General features: G+C 50.9%; 1 protein-coding gene across 2 annotated transcripts in view; it reads left to right on the forward strand.

Annotated features, from left to right (window-relative positions):
- Positions 1-18,580, forward strand: part of CTIF (cap binding complex dependent translation initiation factor) — a 316,318-nt gene that overhangs the window by 209,093 nt on the left and 88,645 nt on the right. Inside the window, exons 8-10 of one of the 2 annotated variants that reach the window (XM_055558868.1) lie at positions 7,934-8,420; positions 10,447-10,480; positions 11,131-11,474. In XM_055558868.1, the coding sequence (XP_055414843.1) occupies positions 7,934-8,420; positions 10,447-10,480; positions 11,131-11,474 (865 nt within the window). The remainder of the gene's footprint in view (positions 1-7,933; positions 8,421-10,446; positions 10,481-11,130; positions 11,475-18,580) is intronic. The other variant, XM_055558866.1, reaches the window with a different exon arrangement.

Below are 18,580 nucleotides of genomic sequence, written 5' to 3' on the forward strand. Positions count from 1 at the left end.
GAATGTTCAAATTACTGCACAGTTGCACTCATCTCACATGCTAGCAAACTTAGGCTCAAAATCCTTCAACCTAGGCTTCAGCAGTTCATGAACCGAGAGCTTCCAGATGTATAAGCTGAGTTTAGAAAAGGCAGAGGAACCAGAGACCAAATTGCCAACATTTGCTGGATCATGGAGAAAGCAAGAGAATTTCAGAAAAACATCTACTTCATTAACTACGCTAAAGCCTTCGACTGTGTGGATCACAACAAACTGTGGAAAATTCTTGAAGATATGAGAATACCATACCACCTTACCTGTCTCCTGAGAAAACTGTATGTGGATCAAAAAGCAACAGTTAGGACTGGACATGGAATAACGGGTTGATTCAAAACTGGAAAAGGAGTACAAGTCTATATAGTGTTCCCGTATGTATTTAACTTCTATGCAGGGTACATCGTGTGAAATGCAAGGCTGGATGAATCACAAGCTGGAATTAAAGATTGCCAGGAGAAATATCAACAACCTCAGATATGCATATGATACTACTCTAATGGCAGAAAGTAAAGAGGAACTAAAGAGCCTCTTGATGAGGGTGAAAGGGGACAGTGAAAAAGCTGGCTTGAAAGTCAGCATTCAAAAAAACTAAGATCATGTCATCCAGTCTCATCACTTCAGGGCAAATAGAAGGGGAAAAAATAGAAACAGTGACAGACTTTATTTTCATGGGCTCCAGAATCACTATGGACAGTGTCTGCAGCCATGAAAAGACACTCAGAAGGAAAGCTATGACAAATCTATACAGCGTATTAAAAAGCAGAGACATCACTTTGCTGACAAAAGTCTATCTAGTCAAAGCTATGGTTTTTCCAGTGGTCATGTATGGATGTGAGAGTTGGACTGTGAAGAAAGCTGAGCACCAAAGAATTGATGCTTTTGAACTGTGGTGTTGGAGAAGACTCTTGAGAGTTCCTTGGACTGCAAGGAGATCCAACCAGTCCATCCTAAAGATCAGTCCTGGGTGTTCATTGGAAGAACTGATGCTAAAACTGAAACTGCAATACTTTGGCCACATGATCCAAAGTGCTGACTCATTGGAAAAGACCCTGATGCTGAGAAAAATTGAAGGCCAAAAGGAGAAGAGGGCGGCAGAGGATGAGATGGTTAGATAGCATCACTGACTCAGCGGACACGAATCTGAGCAAGCTCCTGGAGATGGTGAAGGACAGAGTAGCCTGTTGTGCTCCAGTCCGTGAGGTTGTAAAACATCTGACACAACTTAGCAACTGAACGAAAACAAAATTAAAAAAATAAAAGTAGGGAGAATTTAGAAAAAGTCTGAACAAAAAGTCCTAGGGAGTTGGTGGGCCATGGAATTTCGTCTGCTCTCCCAGGGCTTCTCCGAATGAGGGGGTCCAGACCCCTGAGCTGACCTGTGTCTCAGGCGTCCGGCACATGTGAAGGCAGTTGGTGGCCTTGGGGGGAGTCCAGCTCAGTGAGTCACCTTGCTGGTGGGGCCCAGCTTGTCGCTGTTGCCCTTTGCCCAGGTGCCCGTGCTGATGGATTCCCCTGCTATGAATGAAAACTGACCTTCTTCCAGAACTTAGTGTTAGGCCCATGCTGATTCCTGTTTCGAATGAGACCGTTAGGGAAGGAAACTGAAGGCCTTAGTCCTGTCAGTGGTGGTGGTACGGGGCGGGGCTTGGATGAAGGAGCTGCCTCTTTTGACTCTGTGCCATGCCATGCTAAGTCACTTCAATCCTGTCCGACTCTGTGCCACCCTGTGGACTATAGCCCGCCAGGCTCCTCTGTCCCTGGGATTCTCCAGGCAAGAATACTGGAGTGGGTTGCATTCCCTTCTCCAGGGGATCTTCCCGACCCAGGGATCAAACCCACGTCTTCTTATGTCTAACCTGCATTGGCGGGCGGGTTCTTCACCACTGGCATCACCTGGGAAGCCCTATTGACTCAAATTATTAAAATAAACACATCTAAAACCCCTGGGTTTTTATGTATACAGTCAAACACAAGAGAGCACTGAAGGGCAGAGAGAAGGCAGACTGGCTGGGGACCTTGGCCCTTGAGGGGTGACACAGCAGAGAGTAGGTTTTCTTCTAAGCCTCATTAATCTCAGACTTGGAGTGAAAGTATTTGGCAACCCAGGAACACCCCCAGGTGCAGACAGACCAAAATGGCCCCAATGGAAGCCTGCCCTCTGCAGCCAGCGAACCAGAAAGGAGCAGCCTCTTAAGACAGAGAACTCTTCGGCAGAAGCTGCTCTACTTCAGGCAAACACCCTAGAAAAAACCAGCTCCATCCCACCTGTGCCAGAAGGGACAAATGAAGGACCAGGATTCCACCTTCACCAGGCTGTGATGAGGCACCCAAAGCCCGCCAGAGTGGGGTCAGGGAAGCCGAGCGGGCAGCTGGGACTCATGCCTGGGGGTCACTGACCAGCCCTGCCTCTGTGTCAGTAGAGGCCACGTGGGGAGCAGCAGGGAGGCGCCCTCCTCCTCCTAGCCAGGGAGCTGTCTGTGTGAGGACCCAGAACCCCACTGTGGGCGGCATGAAAGAATACCCCCCTTGCTGCTTCAAAGAAGGCCTGGTGGGGAACCTGACTTCTGCCCCTGCCCTGCAGTAATGAGACAGTGCAGCTCTTTCTACTACCAGACCAAGGTCAGAGGACGCCCGCAGAAGAAGCCAGCCAAACAGGAAGAGTTGATTAAGTCGAATCTCATAATACCCAACCTGTCCAGCTTTCAACCAAAAATCTCCTGTCATACCAAAGCCTTGAAAGATCTCACTTGAATGAAAAAAGACAATACATGTCAATACCGAAATAACAGAAATGTTAGAATTGTGTGCCAAAGATTTTAAAGCAGTCAGCATAAAAATGCTTCAAAGAGCAACTCCAAACCCTCTTGATACACCAAAAAAAAAAAAAAATATATATATATATATATATATATATATATATATATGTCTCGGCAGAGAAGTAGGAGATATAACAAAGCATCAAATGAAAACTTCAGAGTTAAAGGAAAACTCAGTTGGATGGACTCAACACCCAAATGGAGGACCCAAAGGGAAGAACCAGTGTCCTGGAAAAGAAACAATAGAAATGATCTAGTCTGAGCAACAGTGAGAAAATAGAAAAGAATGAAGTGAGCTTCACAGACCTAGATGACCATAACCAAAAATCCAACAGGCAGGTCATCCGGGAGGTAGCAGAAAAAAAGGGTGTAACTGAAAATGACCCAAAGAAACAATGGTTGAAAACTTCTCATGCATTGCTAATGGGAATGTAAAATGGTACAGCCTCTATGGAAAACAGTTTGATAACTTCTTTAAAAATGAAAGATGCAATTACCTTTCAACACATTAGTGGTGCTCAGAAGCATTTATTCAAGAGTGATGAAAACTATGTCCACACAGAAACTTGTGAACAGATTTTCCTAGCTGCTTTCTGCACAATAGCCAATAATTGGAAACAACCCATATGTCCTTCAGTGGGTAAATGACTAAACTCGCTGATATATCCACACCACGGAACACGACTCAGCAGTGAAAAAGGAACAGCTGTGGATACATGCAATCACCTGGATGGATTGCCAGGGAATTATACTAAGCGAAAAAAGCCAATCCCATTGGTTCACATACTGTATGTATATAACATTCTTGAGATGATAAAATGGTAGAAATGGAAACTAGATTAGTTGTTGCCAGGGGCTAAGGAGGGAGGGAAATAAGTGTGTCTGTGAAAGGGCAACACAGCACAGGAGATGGTGGTGATGGAAATGTTCTATATCTTGACTGAGTCAGTGTCAAAATCCTGGTTGTGATCTTGAACTATAGTTTTGCAAGATGTTACCATGGAAGGAAGCTGGGAAAAGGATACCAAAAAAATCTCTTTGTATTCTTTCTTACAACTGCATGTGAATCTGTAATTATCCCACAGTAAAAAGTTTAGAAAAATACATTTATGTTCATTTAGAAAACACAAATGAAGAAGAAAAATCCTCATCCCATCCCCCAGGGATAATGACTGTTAGCATTTTGTTGAGTGTCCTTCCAGCTTTTTCTGTGCATAGAAACACTTGCCATGAAAACTGGCACTGTGCTGCACACACAGCACACCCGGCCTAGCGTGAGCTTTCTCACCACGCTCGTTGTTGCACTGTCCGTTTTTATCTGTTCTAAACACAACTGTGATGAACATCCCTATGCTTTGATAATTTTCTTTGGATTAATTGTCACAAGTGGATAAATTGCAAGGGCTAGCGGTTTACATGTTTTAGAGGCTTTTGTAACAAATTGTCGAATTTTCCTCCAAAAACATACTCATTTCTGCTTCTAATATACAGTGTGTTATGTTACTGTTTGTGTGGAAACAAAAAGAAACCTATACACTTGTCGCTCACTTGGCCACTTTATTTTTTAATTTTTTTTTAAAAGCACTTTTTTACATATTTATTATTTTCGGCCGTGCTGAGTCTTCATTGCGGCGGGTGCTTTTCTCTATTTGCGGCGGGTGAGGAGCTCCTCTTCGTGTGGTGCATGGACTTCTCTCCCTGGTGCCTTCTGTGCAGCACAGGCTGTGGATGTGTGGGATTCAGTAGCTGAGGTTCCCAGGCTCTAGAGCGCAGGCTCAGAAGCTGTGGCGCAGAGGCTTAGGTATCTGCAGCATGTGAGATCCTCCAGACCAGGGGTTGAACCTGTGCCCCCTACATCGACAGATGGACTCTTTACCACTGAGCCACCAGGGAAACCCTCACTTAACAATTTTAACTCCCCCTGAAAACCCTGCCACCTAGGGAGAGCTTTTCTTTTAATTTTTTAATTTTTATACAATGTTTAAAAGTTACTTTCTATTTACAATTATTGCAAAATATGGATTATATTCCCCAAGTTGTATAGCACATGCTTGAGCTTATTTTACACCCAAGAGTTTGTGCCTCCCACTCCCCTACCCTAATATAGCCCTTCCCCACTGGTAACGACTAGCTTGTTCTCTACATCTGTGGATCTGCTTCTTTATTTTGACCACACGAGAGATCGAACCTGTGCCCCTTGCAATGCAAGGGCAGAGTCCTAACTACTGGATCACCAGGGAAGTCCCTCTTGTTTTTAGTTATAGTCATTAGTCGTTGTATTTTTTTAGATTCTACATATAAGCGATATATCAAGTATTTCTCTCTGTCTTTTCCCTCTCAGTATAATGCGATATATCAAATATTTCTCTCTGTCTTTTCCCTCTCAGTATAATGCGATATATCAAGTATTTCTCTCTGTCTTTTCCCTCTCAGTATAATGCGATATATCAAGTATTTCTCTCTGTCTTTTCCCTCTCAGTATAATGCGATATATCAAGTATTTCTCTGTCTTTTCCCTCTCAGTATAATGCCCTCCATGTCCATCCATGTTGTTGCATATGCAAATAGTCATCGTTTTTTCGTGGCTGAGTAGTATTCCATTGTGTATATACCACAACTTCTGTTGATGAACACTTTTTAGGTTGTGTCCATGTCTTGGCAATTACAAATAATGCTGCTAGGGAACATTGAGGTGCATATATCTTTTCAAATTAGTGGTTTTGGTTTTTTCAGATATATACACAGGAGTGGAGTTGCTGGGTCATATGGTAGCTCCGTGTTTTATTTTTTGAGAAACATCCATGCTCTTTTCCACTGTGGCCGCACCAATTTATATTCCCACTAATGCTGTACAAGAGTTCCCTTTTCTGCACATCCTCGCCAACATTTGATACCAGTAGAAGGGAAAAGCTTTTCAGTGAAAAAAATTTCATTAATTTTAATGGGAAAATGATCCATTTAACCCCAAACCCAGGATACCCCCAAATTTTCAGAGATACAAAATTATCAAGTGAACATCGAAATTGAGTTTATATAAGTAATAATAATTTTAGAGCAAGTAAATACAGTTTGTTTATAAAATGCAGTGCAGTGAAGGTCTGTTGTATTGGGCAAAGAGATGGATCACAGAACGGGATGGAAGCCTCGTTTGCTAGAATGTGGAGCTTCTCTCCATAAACTTTCTTCACTCACTTTACAACTTTGAGAGGCTCATGTTTATCCTGTTCTCCAGCTGCACTTCAAATAAGGTTATGACATGGAAAACACCACTAGGGCAAAACAGGTGGGATGCAGGAGCACTTCAGTGATGGAAGCAGCCCTTTGGTGCAAGACTGAAGGGTCCCCAGGATACCCCCCACCCCCTTGCTGTCTTTTAGTCTGCAGATCAAAACATTTGGGGTTTGTCCCATGATGCACAGCCCAGATTTGTTCTGTATGAGAATCTCTGGCTTCCCTGATAGCTCAGCTGGTAAAGAATCTGCCTGCAATGCAGGAGACCCCAGTTCGATTCCTGGGTCGGGATGATCCATTGGAGAAAAGATAGGCTACCCACTCCAGTATTCTTGGGCTTCCCTTATGGCTCAGCTGGTAAAGAATTTGCCTGCAATGCGAGAGACCTGGGTTCGATCCCTGGGTTGGAAAGATCCCCTGGAGAAGGAAAAGGCTACCCATTCCAGTATTCTGACCTAGACAATTCCATGGACTGTATAGTCCATGGGGTTGCAAAGAGTTGGAGACGACTGACTGCCTTTCACTTACTCAAGGACCAGACTCTCTGCTTTGAATGCGTCAAGTAAATCAGTGAGCCTGTTTGCCGAAAACTACCATGTTAAATATCACGTCTGTAGCCCAAGGCTCGGGCTCCCATAACGTGATAGCGACAGATTGAGGCCCGTGCTAACAGCTCCATTTTAACTTAATCACATCTTTAAAGGCCCTCACTCCAAATGCAGTCACATTCTGAGGTCCCAGGGGTTGAGGCCTCAACATACGAATTTGGAGGGAACGCAGTTCAGCCTGTAATAATTTCTTATAGCATTTTTTAAAATTGTTTATTTATTTATGTTTGGCTTCATTTGGGTCTTTGTTGCTGCACAGACTTCCTCTAGTTGCGGCGGTCGGGGGGATGGCTGCTCTCTAGTTGCACAGGGTTCTCATGCTGGCGGCTTCCCTTGTTGCAGAGCTCACAAGGGCATTCAGGCTTCAGTAGTTTAAGCTCACAGGCTCACGACTGTGGTGCACAGGCTTAGTTGCTCCGTGACACGTGGGATCTTCCTGGAACAGGGATTGAACCTGTGTTCCCTGCATTGGCAGGCAGATTCTTAACCACTAGACCACCAGGGAAGGCTTCTTATAGCATATTTTGTTTGTGGGTTGGGGGTGAAAATGTCAGTGTACCTAAAGAAAGGTTGTTTAACAAATGGTATAACTGTTCACAGGCCATGATGGTTAAAATGTCATTAATAGAATGCTTGTTATCTGATTCTTCTCTTGTGGTTCAGCTGGTAAAGAATCCACCTGTGAGGCGGGAGACCTGGGTTCGATCCCTGGGTTGGGAAGATCCCCTGGAAAAGGGAAAGGCTACTCACTCTGGTATTCTGGCCTGGAGAATTCCATGGACTGTATAGTCGGACAAAACTGAGCGACTTTCACTTTCACTATCCAGTGTAGTTCTGTGTACACATTTTTACTGGAACAAGCATAGAATGTGTTCACAAAATGGGAATGGTTGCTTCAAGAAACATACTGGGTGTCTGGGGACAGTCAGGAGGGTTCGCTGTATACTCTAATGGTATCACTTTAAATTTGTTTCCTGCACATGTATTAATGCATATTCTAATAAGGAAATAAAATACTTATTTTAAGGCAAGAGTTGACTTAAATCCTGAGTGATCATAGGGACCTATCTGTCATATTCTCTCCTGTAACCCCAGGCCCCATTGCAGAGCCTGGTGCATAGGAGGCCTTCAGTGAGAGTACTGAAGGAATGAAGAAATGAATTCCTTTGCAGGTATTTGGACATAGGGACCCTGGCCAGCGGCCCCAGTGACCCTCTCTTGTCTTTCCCCTTTGTTTGGCAGGCGGCAGCAGAGACCCCCAGGAGGGAACAAGCCCCAACAGCACGGTGACCACCCGCCGGGCAGTGCCAAACACAACAGGGACCACCAGAAATCCTACCAGGGGGGCTCGGCGCCCCACCCCTCAGGGAGGTCCAGCCACCACGGCTACAGCCAGAACCGGCGCTGGCACCACAGCAACATGGAGCATCCTTCCAGTGACAAGGGGAAGGCAGGCGCCCACCGCAACGCCAAAGAGACCGTGCCCACAGAGAGCCCCAGACTCGAGGATGCCCTGGGGGACGCTGGGCACGGCAGCCTCGAGTCACCCCGCAGCCCTGATGCCCTGGCCCCAGCGGCTTCCGAGAGGCTCACCCTGCTGCAGCCGGGGTGTCCAGAGGCCGAGACAAAGCTTAAAGACAGTATTATTCCCGAGCGCGGCGGGGAGCGCCCCAAAATTACCCTGCTCCAGTCTTCCAAAGACAGGCTGCGGCGAAGGCTGAAAGAAAAGGTACCGGTAATTGAATTTTCCTTGTTCTCTTGCACCAGGGAGGACAGCACGAGGTAGGCACCTGGGTGGAAGGGCTTGGGGGTGTGGGTCTGGGGAGTCGTGTGGAGGCAGAGACCAGTACCTGCTCTCTGCTGCCCAAGAGACCCCTGGTCTCCAGAAGGCAGACCTGTGGCCAGCTCTGCATGTGAACTCCCTCCAGCACAGCACGTTCCACCCTCCAGGAGGCTCAGCTGGACACCTGGTACCAACCCCCAGCCTGAGAAGGGAGGGTGGGGGAAGAGGCATGTGCCTCCAGGTGATAGGAGGGCAGCAGAGAAGGCCTGGTGTCCCCCATCAGCATTATCTGGGGGTGGATGCCGCCCTGTTAGTGCTAAAGGGCATCTGGGGAAAACACAGAGCCTATGAGATAAGAATGCTTCTCCCCAAGGTGAGTACCAGCCAGGCTGTGCTCCCTGCCAGGGGAGAGCAAAGGTGAGTTGGACAGAGTGCAGCAGGCTGACATCAGCCTTGCCACTCCCCTCCCCCACCAACCAGCAGCAGGGACGGGGCGGGGGGTGGGGGCGGTGGTCGGGGGGGCAAGATTTAAGGAGGCACTCTCAGCATTGCTCAGGTGCCCGTCCTGCACGAGCATAGCCCTGAGAAGGAGGGCCTCCTTAAATTTGGAATGAGTGTCTCATTCCTCACCCTACTGCTGGGCCTGGCCTCCAGAGCCTGGTTCACACATTCAGGAAGAGATGCCCCAAGCCTCCGGAGGAGAGCTGGGGCTCTGTCCCTGGCAGCGTTAGGTCCACTCTGCTCACTCTAGCTCCCCATCCCCAGCCACAGGTGCAAGTAAGGTCACCTTGGAGAAGAAGTGTTCCCAGGAAAGGCCAGCGTGCCCCCAGCTTTCCCAGGCATGGGGAAGCTACATGGAGTCCTCCTTGTGGGGCTTCTGCGGAGCTCAAAGTTTCGGGCTTCTCCAGCCCCTCTCTCCTGCCTTCTCTCCTCCAACTTTCACCTCCGAGGGCCAGGTCCACACCCAATCAGGACAAGGCAGGTCAGACCTCTTCCCCGCTCAATTCCTGAAGCTGACATGCTGCTCCTGGTGTCCCTTACAGCCCCGAGTGCCCACCCATACTCCCCACAGGGCAGGCGCTGTGAGGTCCTAGAGAAAAGCATCCTTCATTTCCTTACGTCCCAAAGGTAGGAGCCTGGAGAGGTTCTCAAGTGTACGCCGTGTGTGGTCTCTGCCTGAAAAGTTTCCTGGACAGATTGCTTCAGTCCAGCCAGAGAGAGAATTGCTAAGTTCTCTTCGGTTCTGCTAAATGCAGCTTTGGTGCCACAGAGTGAAACAACACAGGCTTCAGAGTCAAGCAAACCAGCTGGGTCCTCACTCTGCCTTTGATTGTAGGTGGCCTTGGGCAAGCCACCTCGCCTCTCTGTGGCCTCAGTGTACCCATCTGTAAAATGGGTGTCGCACCGTGGTATAATGCCGCCTTGTAGACAGACTGAAGGTCACATGTCATAACCTGTCAGAAGACCCTTGTGGGTGATTATTCTACATACTGACCACTATTCCTGCCCGTGTTTGGGATGGGGCAGGAAGAGAGAGAGAGAACAGATAAGGTAGATCCATGATGCCCGTATTTCAGCTGCAAAGACTCCCCTCAGGTCCAGCCTCCTGAACTCCTGGACCAGGAGGATGTGGGCTTGGGCAATGGCAGGACTCAAAGAAAGCTATATAGACCATCTAATCTAACCTCCTCATGTATCTGGGAGGAAACTGAAGCCCAGGGAGTGAAGCCAGTTCCCAGAGCCATCCAACTAGAGACAGAGACTAGGTTCGAGAGCCCCAGGCTGAGCCTCCCACCCAGGATTCTTCTGTTGAAGACAGAATGGCGAACGTGGGCCCCCTCTGTGTCCCTGACCCTGCCCTTCAACCCTGGTTTCACATCCCAGCAGTTAAGTCCATCACTTGTGGCCACCAGTCTCCTATGTTTGAGTACATACTTCTGAGACTGTCAGATCCATTTTCTTCCTCCTGCAGCGCAGGTTTGGTCCCAGTTGTAATGAAACCTCTAGTGGGTGTAGGGTTTTTCATCTGAAATTTCCCTCCGAGAAGTGCCAGTTGTTTCTGCGGCACTTCGGAGAATTCCTTAGTGTGCAGTACTTGTTGTAAAAAGCCAGCACACAATGCCAAGGCCATGTCACAGGGCTCCCTGTACCCAGAAAGCATGACAGTCCTCGGGCTGAAGTCTATCGTGAGTCCAGAGCTGAGAGTCTGGAGGACTAGATGTAGCCACTCTGTGGGCACCTTTAACCAACACAGCAGGCATTTGGGATGCCACCTCCTTCCTGACCTACTCTTCCTACCCATGTTTTCTCTTGGCCCAATTTCTCATCTGTTAGTTTATTTCTTCTTTAATAAGCCCCATTAAGTCATTTCTACATTGAGACATCTGATGGACAGGTAGATCCAACAAACCAAGCCATTGTGTACGAGAAACCTGGTTAAGAGCTAGAGCTCACAAAAAAAGGATTCACTCAGGGTGTCACAGGGGCCGAGCAGAAGGGGAACAGGGAACCTGGGGCCCAAGGGTCCTTGGTGGAGGTCGGGTCCCAAGGGGATCAGACCGCCGGTTCTAGAAGTGGCATGGGTCCTTTCTGAGTGTGACAGTCCTCCCTGCATGGAAACCTGGAAACCCTCGGCGGAAACCCGGGCCCCACTCAGGCACCGCTCGATTTGTCCCCTACGCCTCCCCCCACCCCCACCAGGATGAAGTGGCCGTGGAGACCACCAGCCCTCAGCAGAACAAGATGGACAAGTTGATCGAGATTCTGAACAGCATGCGGAACAACAGCAGCGACGTGGACGCCAAGCTCACCACCTTCATGGAGGAGGCCCAGAACTCCACCAACTCGGAGGAGATGCTGGGGGAGATCGTTCGCACCATCTACCAGAAGGCCGTGTCCGACCGCAGCTTCGCCTTCACGGCCGCCAAGCTCTGCGACAAGATGGCGCTCTTCATGGTGGAGGGGACCAAGTTCCGCAGCCTGCTGCTCAACATGCTGCAGGTAACGGGGCCAACAGCTGCGCCTCCCGCCCCGCCCGCTCTGCAGAGAGGGCCGCGGATTCTGACCACAGTCGGGCTGCTCCCGAGTTCCATCCTTGCCCGATTAATTATAGGAAATAAAAAGGCACTCAGAGGGCAAGGGATGAGTGGCCAGATTTGCGTGTGTTTGTGTGAGGGCTCCATGGTTACGATGGACCAATATAATTTTATAGGTGCTTCATGCGTAACCAGCCTTCCCCTCTATTTCCATGATAAGAGGGCTGCCTCTTGTCTTAGACCCATTCTGTGCTTTGACCTCTCCGTGTCCCAGCGGAACGTGCCGTGGACTTTTCTTTTCCTTCTCCTCCTCCCCCCTCCCCAGGACCACCCCCAGGCCCTGCAGGTGACACGCTGCTTGTAGGTGGTGCTGAGATAGGTCTCAGCAAAAGGCATAGAGCAAAAGGGCTTTGAGTTGCGAAGCTGCGGTCTGTCTGCTGACGTGCTGGGCTTGAAACCTTTTCTGGGGCAGAGAGGTCAAAGGCCATCTCGTTTCTTGGTGCCTCCCCACTCCAAGCCCCTCTACCTGGAGAGCTTAATCCTTCCCCTCCCCTTCCTTCCTCTGTGGGTGCCGATGTCCAGCGATGGTTTTACTGGGGTGTGTAATGGGCGTGGGCCCTTAAACTGAGTGCAGGGCTGTGTGATCTCCCAGGTGGGGAGCTGAAGCCTGTCTCTTCACCGTGGTCACAAGGGAACCAGTCCCAGCACTGGTGGCATCGTGGAGAGGCAGCAGGTGGCATAGGATGGCGGCCGTGCCAGGCCTGGGACTGTCCTTGGAGACTGTCAGCTGGGGAAAAAGTCATTTCTGCTCCTCCTCTGTACCTTAGATGGGTTGAGATATGCATTGAGTTTCAGCCCAGGTAGGGTAAAACAGGAGCTTGAAAGTTCCGGAAGTAGGATTACAGAGCCGGAAGAAACACCTGCAGGTCTTTTTTAAGGATAACGAGTGACCGTATAATAGATCATCCGAACCACGACATTTCTGAGAGTCAGGGGCTGTATTTGTCATCAGGCCTAGACCCCCCCGGTGTCGACCAGGACATGTGGTCACCCTGGTCTTAGCCACCTGATTTTGCAGTCTCTGCCGTCCCTTCCCCAGGAACAGTGAGGGAGGAGCCCCCTCCGAAGGCTGCCCGTGGGCTCCATCCCGCCGCCCTCCCGTCTTCCCAGGGCAACTGCTCACTGCAACCCGAGCCGTGCTGGCCAGCCCGGGCTGCTTCTGTCCAGCTCGCAGCCCTGATCAGGTTCCCATTCCTGGATCGCCCACGCTCCCCGGTGACGAATTCCCGCGTTACTTGAGGGATTTGCACGTCGGGCATGTTCCTCGTGGGCCGGAATGTCCTGGGAGAGTGTGGAGGGTGATGGCAGGGAGCAGCCTGTCTGCCACGTACGGCCAGGCCTGGGGGGGTGGGGTGGGGGGTGGTCAGGGACAGATCGACCTTTGGCCTTGGCTTTTGTGAAGAGAAGGGCCAGGACAGGGCAAGACTTCTGACGGTGGCTGCCAGCTCTGCGTAACCAGCCGGCGCCCGCGGTGGACACACACACGCAGGGCGCGGGATGAGAGGCGTCCAGCCGGGAAGGGCAGCTGGCCGCAGGGGTCACCTGAGATCCTGCCCGGGTCAGGCTTCTCTTCCAGTGACCTGTGGTTAGAGCGGCCTTGCTCACAGTGTCTGGCAGAGCATCCACGCTGGGACGTGCTCAGCCTTAACAGAGCCCTTTGGCCCCCTACCCCCCACCTCTCTGTCCCCGGAGAAGTGGACTATCTTAGGCCAGCAGGATTACAGTGTCCCCATGGCCCCCACTGCCCCCTTCATCCCTTGCAGCCTCGGCTTAAGTATAAGAGGGAGCTCCTTGAAGTGTGTAACCAGAGGGCTGGGGCTGGACCCTCAGGCCTCCTGGGTCGTTGTTCAAGGCCCCTTGGCCCCCACGGAAGGTGGGCTGGGTGTGCTGGACTCTTGGCACACCCCCCGTTATGAGGCCTGGCCTCGTGGGCCCTGCTTCTCTGCTGCTGAGGAACTGCTGGGTTGGAGTAGGCTTTCCAGGTAGCATCATTCATGGCCATTCACCACCCCAGACACACAAGGCTCAAGAAAAGAGAGCAGAGGGCGTAACTCATCAAACCCCACTTTTCTCGTGACCCACAGGAGTGTCTCTTTTCACCTGCTTTCATTTTCTGGCAAACCTGATTTGTATCCCTTCCCTGGGCCCCAGCACCTTCCCCCTGGCACCTCCCCCCGCCCCCAAGCCTTTCTCCCTCTGAGGTTCATACTCAGCTGCACGCACTCAGGGTCCACTGTCTCTGGATCCCCAGCCAGCCCTCAGTTCAGTTCAACCGCCCATGAGACGCCCTTCACGTGGTAAGGTTTCACCGCTCCCTCTGTGTCCAGGTTCTGAGATCTGGCTACAAAGTGGACAGGCTGCAAGGCGCCCTGTGAACACAGCTCCCAGCAGTTGTCTTTGGATGTTTTGCCCTCCTTGGCCGAGTGCTTTCACTGTCTGGGCTTTGGCAGCAGGAGCTGGCAGCCCCAGAGGAGACGGGCAGGCTCTGATGTCGGGGACGTTGGCACGGAGTGTGGGCTACCTGCCAAGCTGGGACGCAGCCCCCATGGAGAGCCGAAGTGAGAGCGAACCCAGGGAAGGGTCAAAGGACCTTTCACCCCTCACAGCCAAACTCAGCTTTGTCATCTCAGGGAACCCAAAAGCACCGCCCTCGTGAGCCCTGACAGTGCCAGAGATCTTGGGGTCCCAGGGGACCCCTGTCACCAGTCCCATGGCTCAGAAATCATCTTCAGTTTTTACATCTAAACTGAGTCTTGTTCTCTTAGGTGTGATTGTTTTCTAAGTAGTGTTCTGGTAAATAAAATTCTGCTCATTAAACAGGCATTTCTCAAATGTCTGTTAGGTGCCAGGCATGCATGTCAGTGCTTCTCAAACTTGCATTTGTGTTTGAATCACTTGAGAGTCTATAAATAGAGGTTCTGATTCAGGAAATCTGGGTAGAACCTGAGATGCTACATTTCTAACAAGCCCCCAGGTGACGGCGGCGCTGCTGGCCCAGGGACCACACTTTGAGCACTAAGACGCTGGATGCCCGACGGTTTGTAGTGATGGGTCAAGTTCACAGGCCCGACTGACACCCGCCTTTTAATGGTGTGATGTCAGAAGTGGGCACCCAGGCTGGGAATACGGAGTTCCAGGCACCAGGTTTTCTTCAGGGCCCTGTCTCTCAGCCTAGCTCTTCTTCAGCATCTCAGGGGAAGACGTTTTTAAAACATACCGATGTGGGGGTTCTCCCCCAGACCGACTGAGTTAGACTCCACAGCAATGGGCCTGGGCATCCTTTCTTGAAGAACTCCCCAGCTGATTCCGCAGCGATGGAGCACCCCCGTTAGGAAGATAACTCGAGAGATGCTCTGTCTGCACACTGTGGTCACTTACGAACCGGTTGGCCCTGCCCATCACCCCATGAATCAGCCAAGAAATGGGTCCCAGGTACTGGGCTCTTTGCTGAGTGATGAGAAGGAGTCAGAGCCTGAGCTGGTGAGAGAGCTCCAAAAAGCAGGAGACGTTGGCAAGCAAGCGCATCCCTTCCCCTCGCCCCGCCTCGGGTGCCCCTCTGTGCAGCGAGGAGGCTGGCTTGGACCGTCGCAAGAGACCTCTCTCCCGCACCTCGCTGTTCCGAGGGTCCTCCTGGGAAACCTCCACCCTCACGGGTCAGCCAGGTGGGGGCGGCCTCTCCCCTCCCGCGGGCCTCGTTTCTCTCTGCTCTCAGCTCCGTCCCCCGGGTCCTTTTCCTTTCTCTTGGCCTCAAACATTTGTAGAAGCACCTATCACGGGTTTTAGGAAAAGGGCCTCCCTCTTCAACCCCCCAGGGGTTGCCAGGCTCGGCCATCAGTAAAACTAAGGACGTGATTCATGTCCCTTGCCCCACCCCTTCCCACCCAGCTCCCACTCTGCTTGATCGCAGGGTCCATGAGATGTGCACTGTGGGATTCTGACTCCCAGGAGAATGTGGGCGACCCACAACCCCTGGGCTACGGAAGTCACCAGGACTCCGCCCCGATCTTTACCAAGGAATCGTGGTACCAAGAGGGGGTGGGGGGCTCTGGTGTCACTGCGAGGTAAAGAATGAGCGAGCCTCTTTTTATGGGACCTTTGGAATGACAGGAATTGGAGGCCTGAGCCCCCGCCGCCCAGCACTGCCCCGTCACCACCCTGGACCTTCCGCTCGGGCTCAGAGAGTGCTCCTTTGCTGAGATATGCTTGGGCAGTATCAGTTCAAGCCCTCCTCTGTTGAAATGTGTGTGCCCTGTTTAGCCAAGAGGTGTCTGCATCTGAGCTATGCAGAGCAAAGTATTATTAGAGCCGGCATCAGTGTGTCTGTAACTGAACCCCGCTCTCCCTAGCAACCGTTGTCAACAACACATCTAACAGAAGGAGGCGATACCTTTTTTTGAAGGAAAGAAAAAAAGAAAAACCTCATCTCACCAAGTCGTAAACACAGCAGGGCTGTTGTGAAAAGACAACGCAAAATCAGAATCTGGCATGTAACCAGGGTTCAAAATAAATTGCTCTCTGCCAGCAACTTCTAGAAGACAGCCTCTTAAAAAGCTGACCTGGAGCTAGAAAATGGATAAGCTCTGCAGAGCTTCTGGCTGGGTCACCATTAAGCATCATGTTTAGGGCTTTTGACACACAGAAACTCAATCAAGTGGTGACAGGGTTTCTGTGGGGCCTCTGAAGGGTCTGTGGGAGTAATTCTAACTGGGGCACTCAAGATTTTCTGGTCTGGCTGCCCCATCAGTAAATCAAAATACAAGCTGCATCTTCAGGACTTAGGGGATCCATTCATCCCACTGATACCCCGTTTCTCCCATCTCTGCCTCCTGGTCTTAGTCCCTTGCTTGCTGGCTTGGGCAAAGGCACTGGGCTGTTCCATAATAGGGAACCTCCTTCTCTCCTGGTTATCTCGAGGTTTCAGAAATAGCAAAAGTTGTTCCTCTTTTCCCAAAATGTGGAGTTCTCAATCCCAGTCTTTTATGGAGGGAAGGAGAAGGACCAACATTGATTCTTAGGGTTCTAACCAGAGCTGTAAGTTGAGTTGTAAGTTCCCATCTGAGTTCCTCGAGGGCAGGAATCCTGGCTGTGTGATGCCTGGTCCCCAGCTCCTGGCACCGTGACTTGTACACAGTGGATGCTCAGCAAGTGCCTGGGGAAGGGAGGCACAGGGCCATCAGTCTTAGGTACCAGAGCTCCTGGTGCGAGACGGGCTTCTCAGCTCTTCTGAGCGCTTTCCTGCATGTGAACCTGGAGATTCTCTCCCCAGGGTGGCTTCCAGGGCAGGATCCATCCCCCATGTGTGCGGAACAAGACAGTGGCTCAGTGAGGCTACCAAGTCATGGGGCTGAATGGGGGCGATCAGTCCTGCACCCCAAGCTCTTGGCTCCTGTGAAAATGTTACTCGCTCAGTCGTGCCTGACTCTTTGCGACCCGATGCACTGTAGTTTGCCAGGCTCCTCTGTCCATGGGATTCTCCAGGCAAGAATACTGGAGTAAGTAGCCATTCCCTTCTCTAGGGTATCTTCCCAACCCAGGGATCAAACCTGGGTCTCCTGCATTACAGGCAGATTCTTTATTGTCTGAGCCACCAGGGAAGACCCTGGACTCCCAGACCACCCCCCTAAATAGGATATAAGGGTCAGAAAGTTGGGAAAATCAGGAATCCATCTCTTGAAGCTATCAGTGGGGATTTCAAAATCTGTGCTCCTACAAGGTACCCCGCCGGATTTCCGATGCTGTCCGAGTCTCTGGGTTTTCCAGGCCAATGGAAGGCTGAGGGTATCCAAGGAAACACCGCCGTGGCCCCGTCTGTTTTATCCAGATGAAGCACACAGCCGTTCTTCCTGTGGCGGGCTCTCCCCTCGCACCCTCTTCCTCAGCCCCGCCCCTGCACGCCCACTGCTGAGCCGACGTACACTCCAGGCATGTAAACTAATTTTACTGTTGGCCCAAGCCAGACATACCCAGGGAGAGAAGCACATTGTTCTGTGCATTCCAGAGCCTGAGCAAAGCCCTGGGCTGTACCCACCCGAATGCCCCTCCTCCAGTCACAGGAAATCAGGAGGGAGAAAGTGAAGGGCTAGCAGGCGATGCGAGCGCTCTCCCCGCGGGTCGATCATGGAAGGTGACTTTGTTATTGTGTTAATCGCTCAGTCGTGTCCGACTCTTTGCGACCCCGTGGACTACAGCCAGCCAGGCTCGTCTGTCCGTGGAATTCTCCAGGCAAGAATACTGGAGTGGCTAGCCATTCCCTTCCGCCCACAAAACATCTCTTTTTTCTAAAAACTGTTGTTCCGATGGCACCCTGGGAGTTGTCGGCGCCCTACACGGCCAGGCAGAGGTAGCACACACCTTGCCCAACAGTGGGCACCGGCAAGCTGGCCTCACATGTCTTGTCTTTGGAGCTTGACCTGCATGAGAGTCTGTGGTGGGCACAGCTCTCCCACTGGGGACAGCAGCACCTGCCTGGTACCCAGGCTCTTCGCCCACCAGACCAGAACCAGAACAGGGGCCGGCTGTGCCTCCAGCCAGCCTTGTTGCCCACACTTGCTTTGCAACGAGTAAACTCTTATCTTCTTCCTTCCCATCCTCACGTCTTCCTCTCAACAAGCACTTCTTGAGCACCTCCTGTGTACCGCCCACTCAGCAGGGCCCACGCGTGTGTCATCTCTGTGAATGCGCCCTCCCTTCTCGTCTCCCCCTTGTTTGTGTCATTGGGGGCACTGTCCCAAAGTCTGAGTTTTATTCAAGGATCCAGCTGGGGTGTCTCAAAGCCAGTTTTTCTGACTCGGTAGGGGCACAGTAGCTTCTGAAAGGGCTAACTCTAAGGCTCCCTTCTAGAACTTCGTTATGCCCTGCGGGACAGAGGCAGCCTGTGATACAAACAGGAAAAAAAAGCATTTTGATTTTTTTTTTTTAATCTGAAAATAAGCAGAGGAAAGGACAGCAGCCTGCCAATTGAGGTTTTTTCGTCTCAGAGGCGAGGTCCCCACCAAGTCCGCCCATGGCAGG

The sequence above is a fragment of the Bubalus kerabau genome, chromosome 21, assembly GCF_029407905.1.
Source record: "Bubalus kerabau isolate K-KA32 ecotype Philippines breed swamp buffalo chromosome 21, PCC_UOA_SB_1v2, whole genome shotgun sequence".
In the NCBI taxonomy this organism is placed as follows: domain Eukaryota; kingdom Metazoa; phylum Chordata; class Mammalia; order Artiodactyla; family Bovidae; genus Bubalus; species Bubalus kerabau.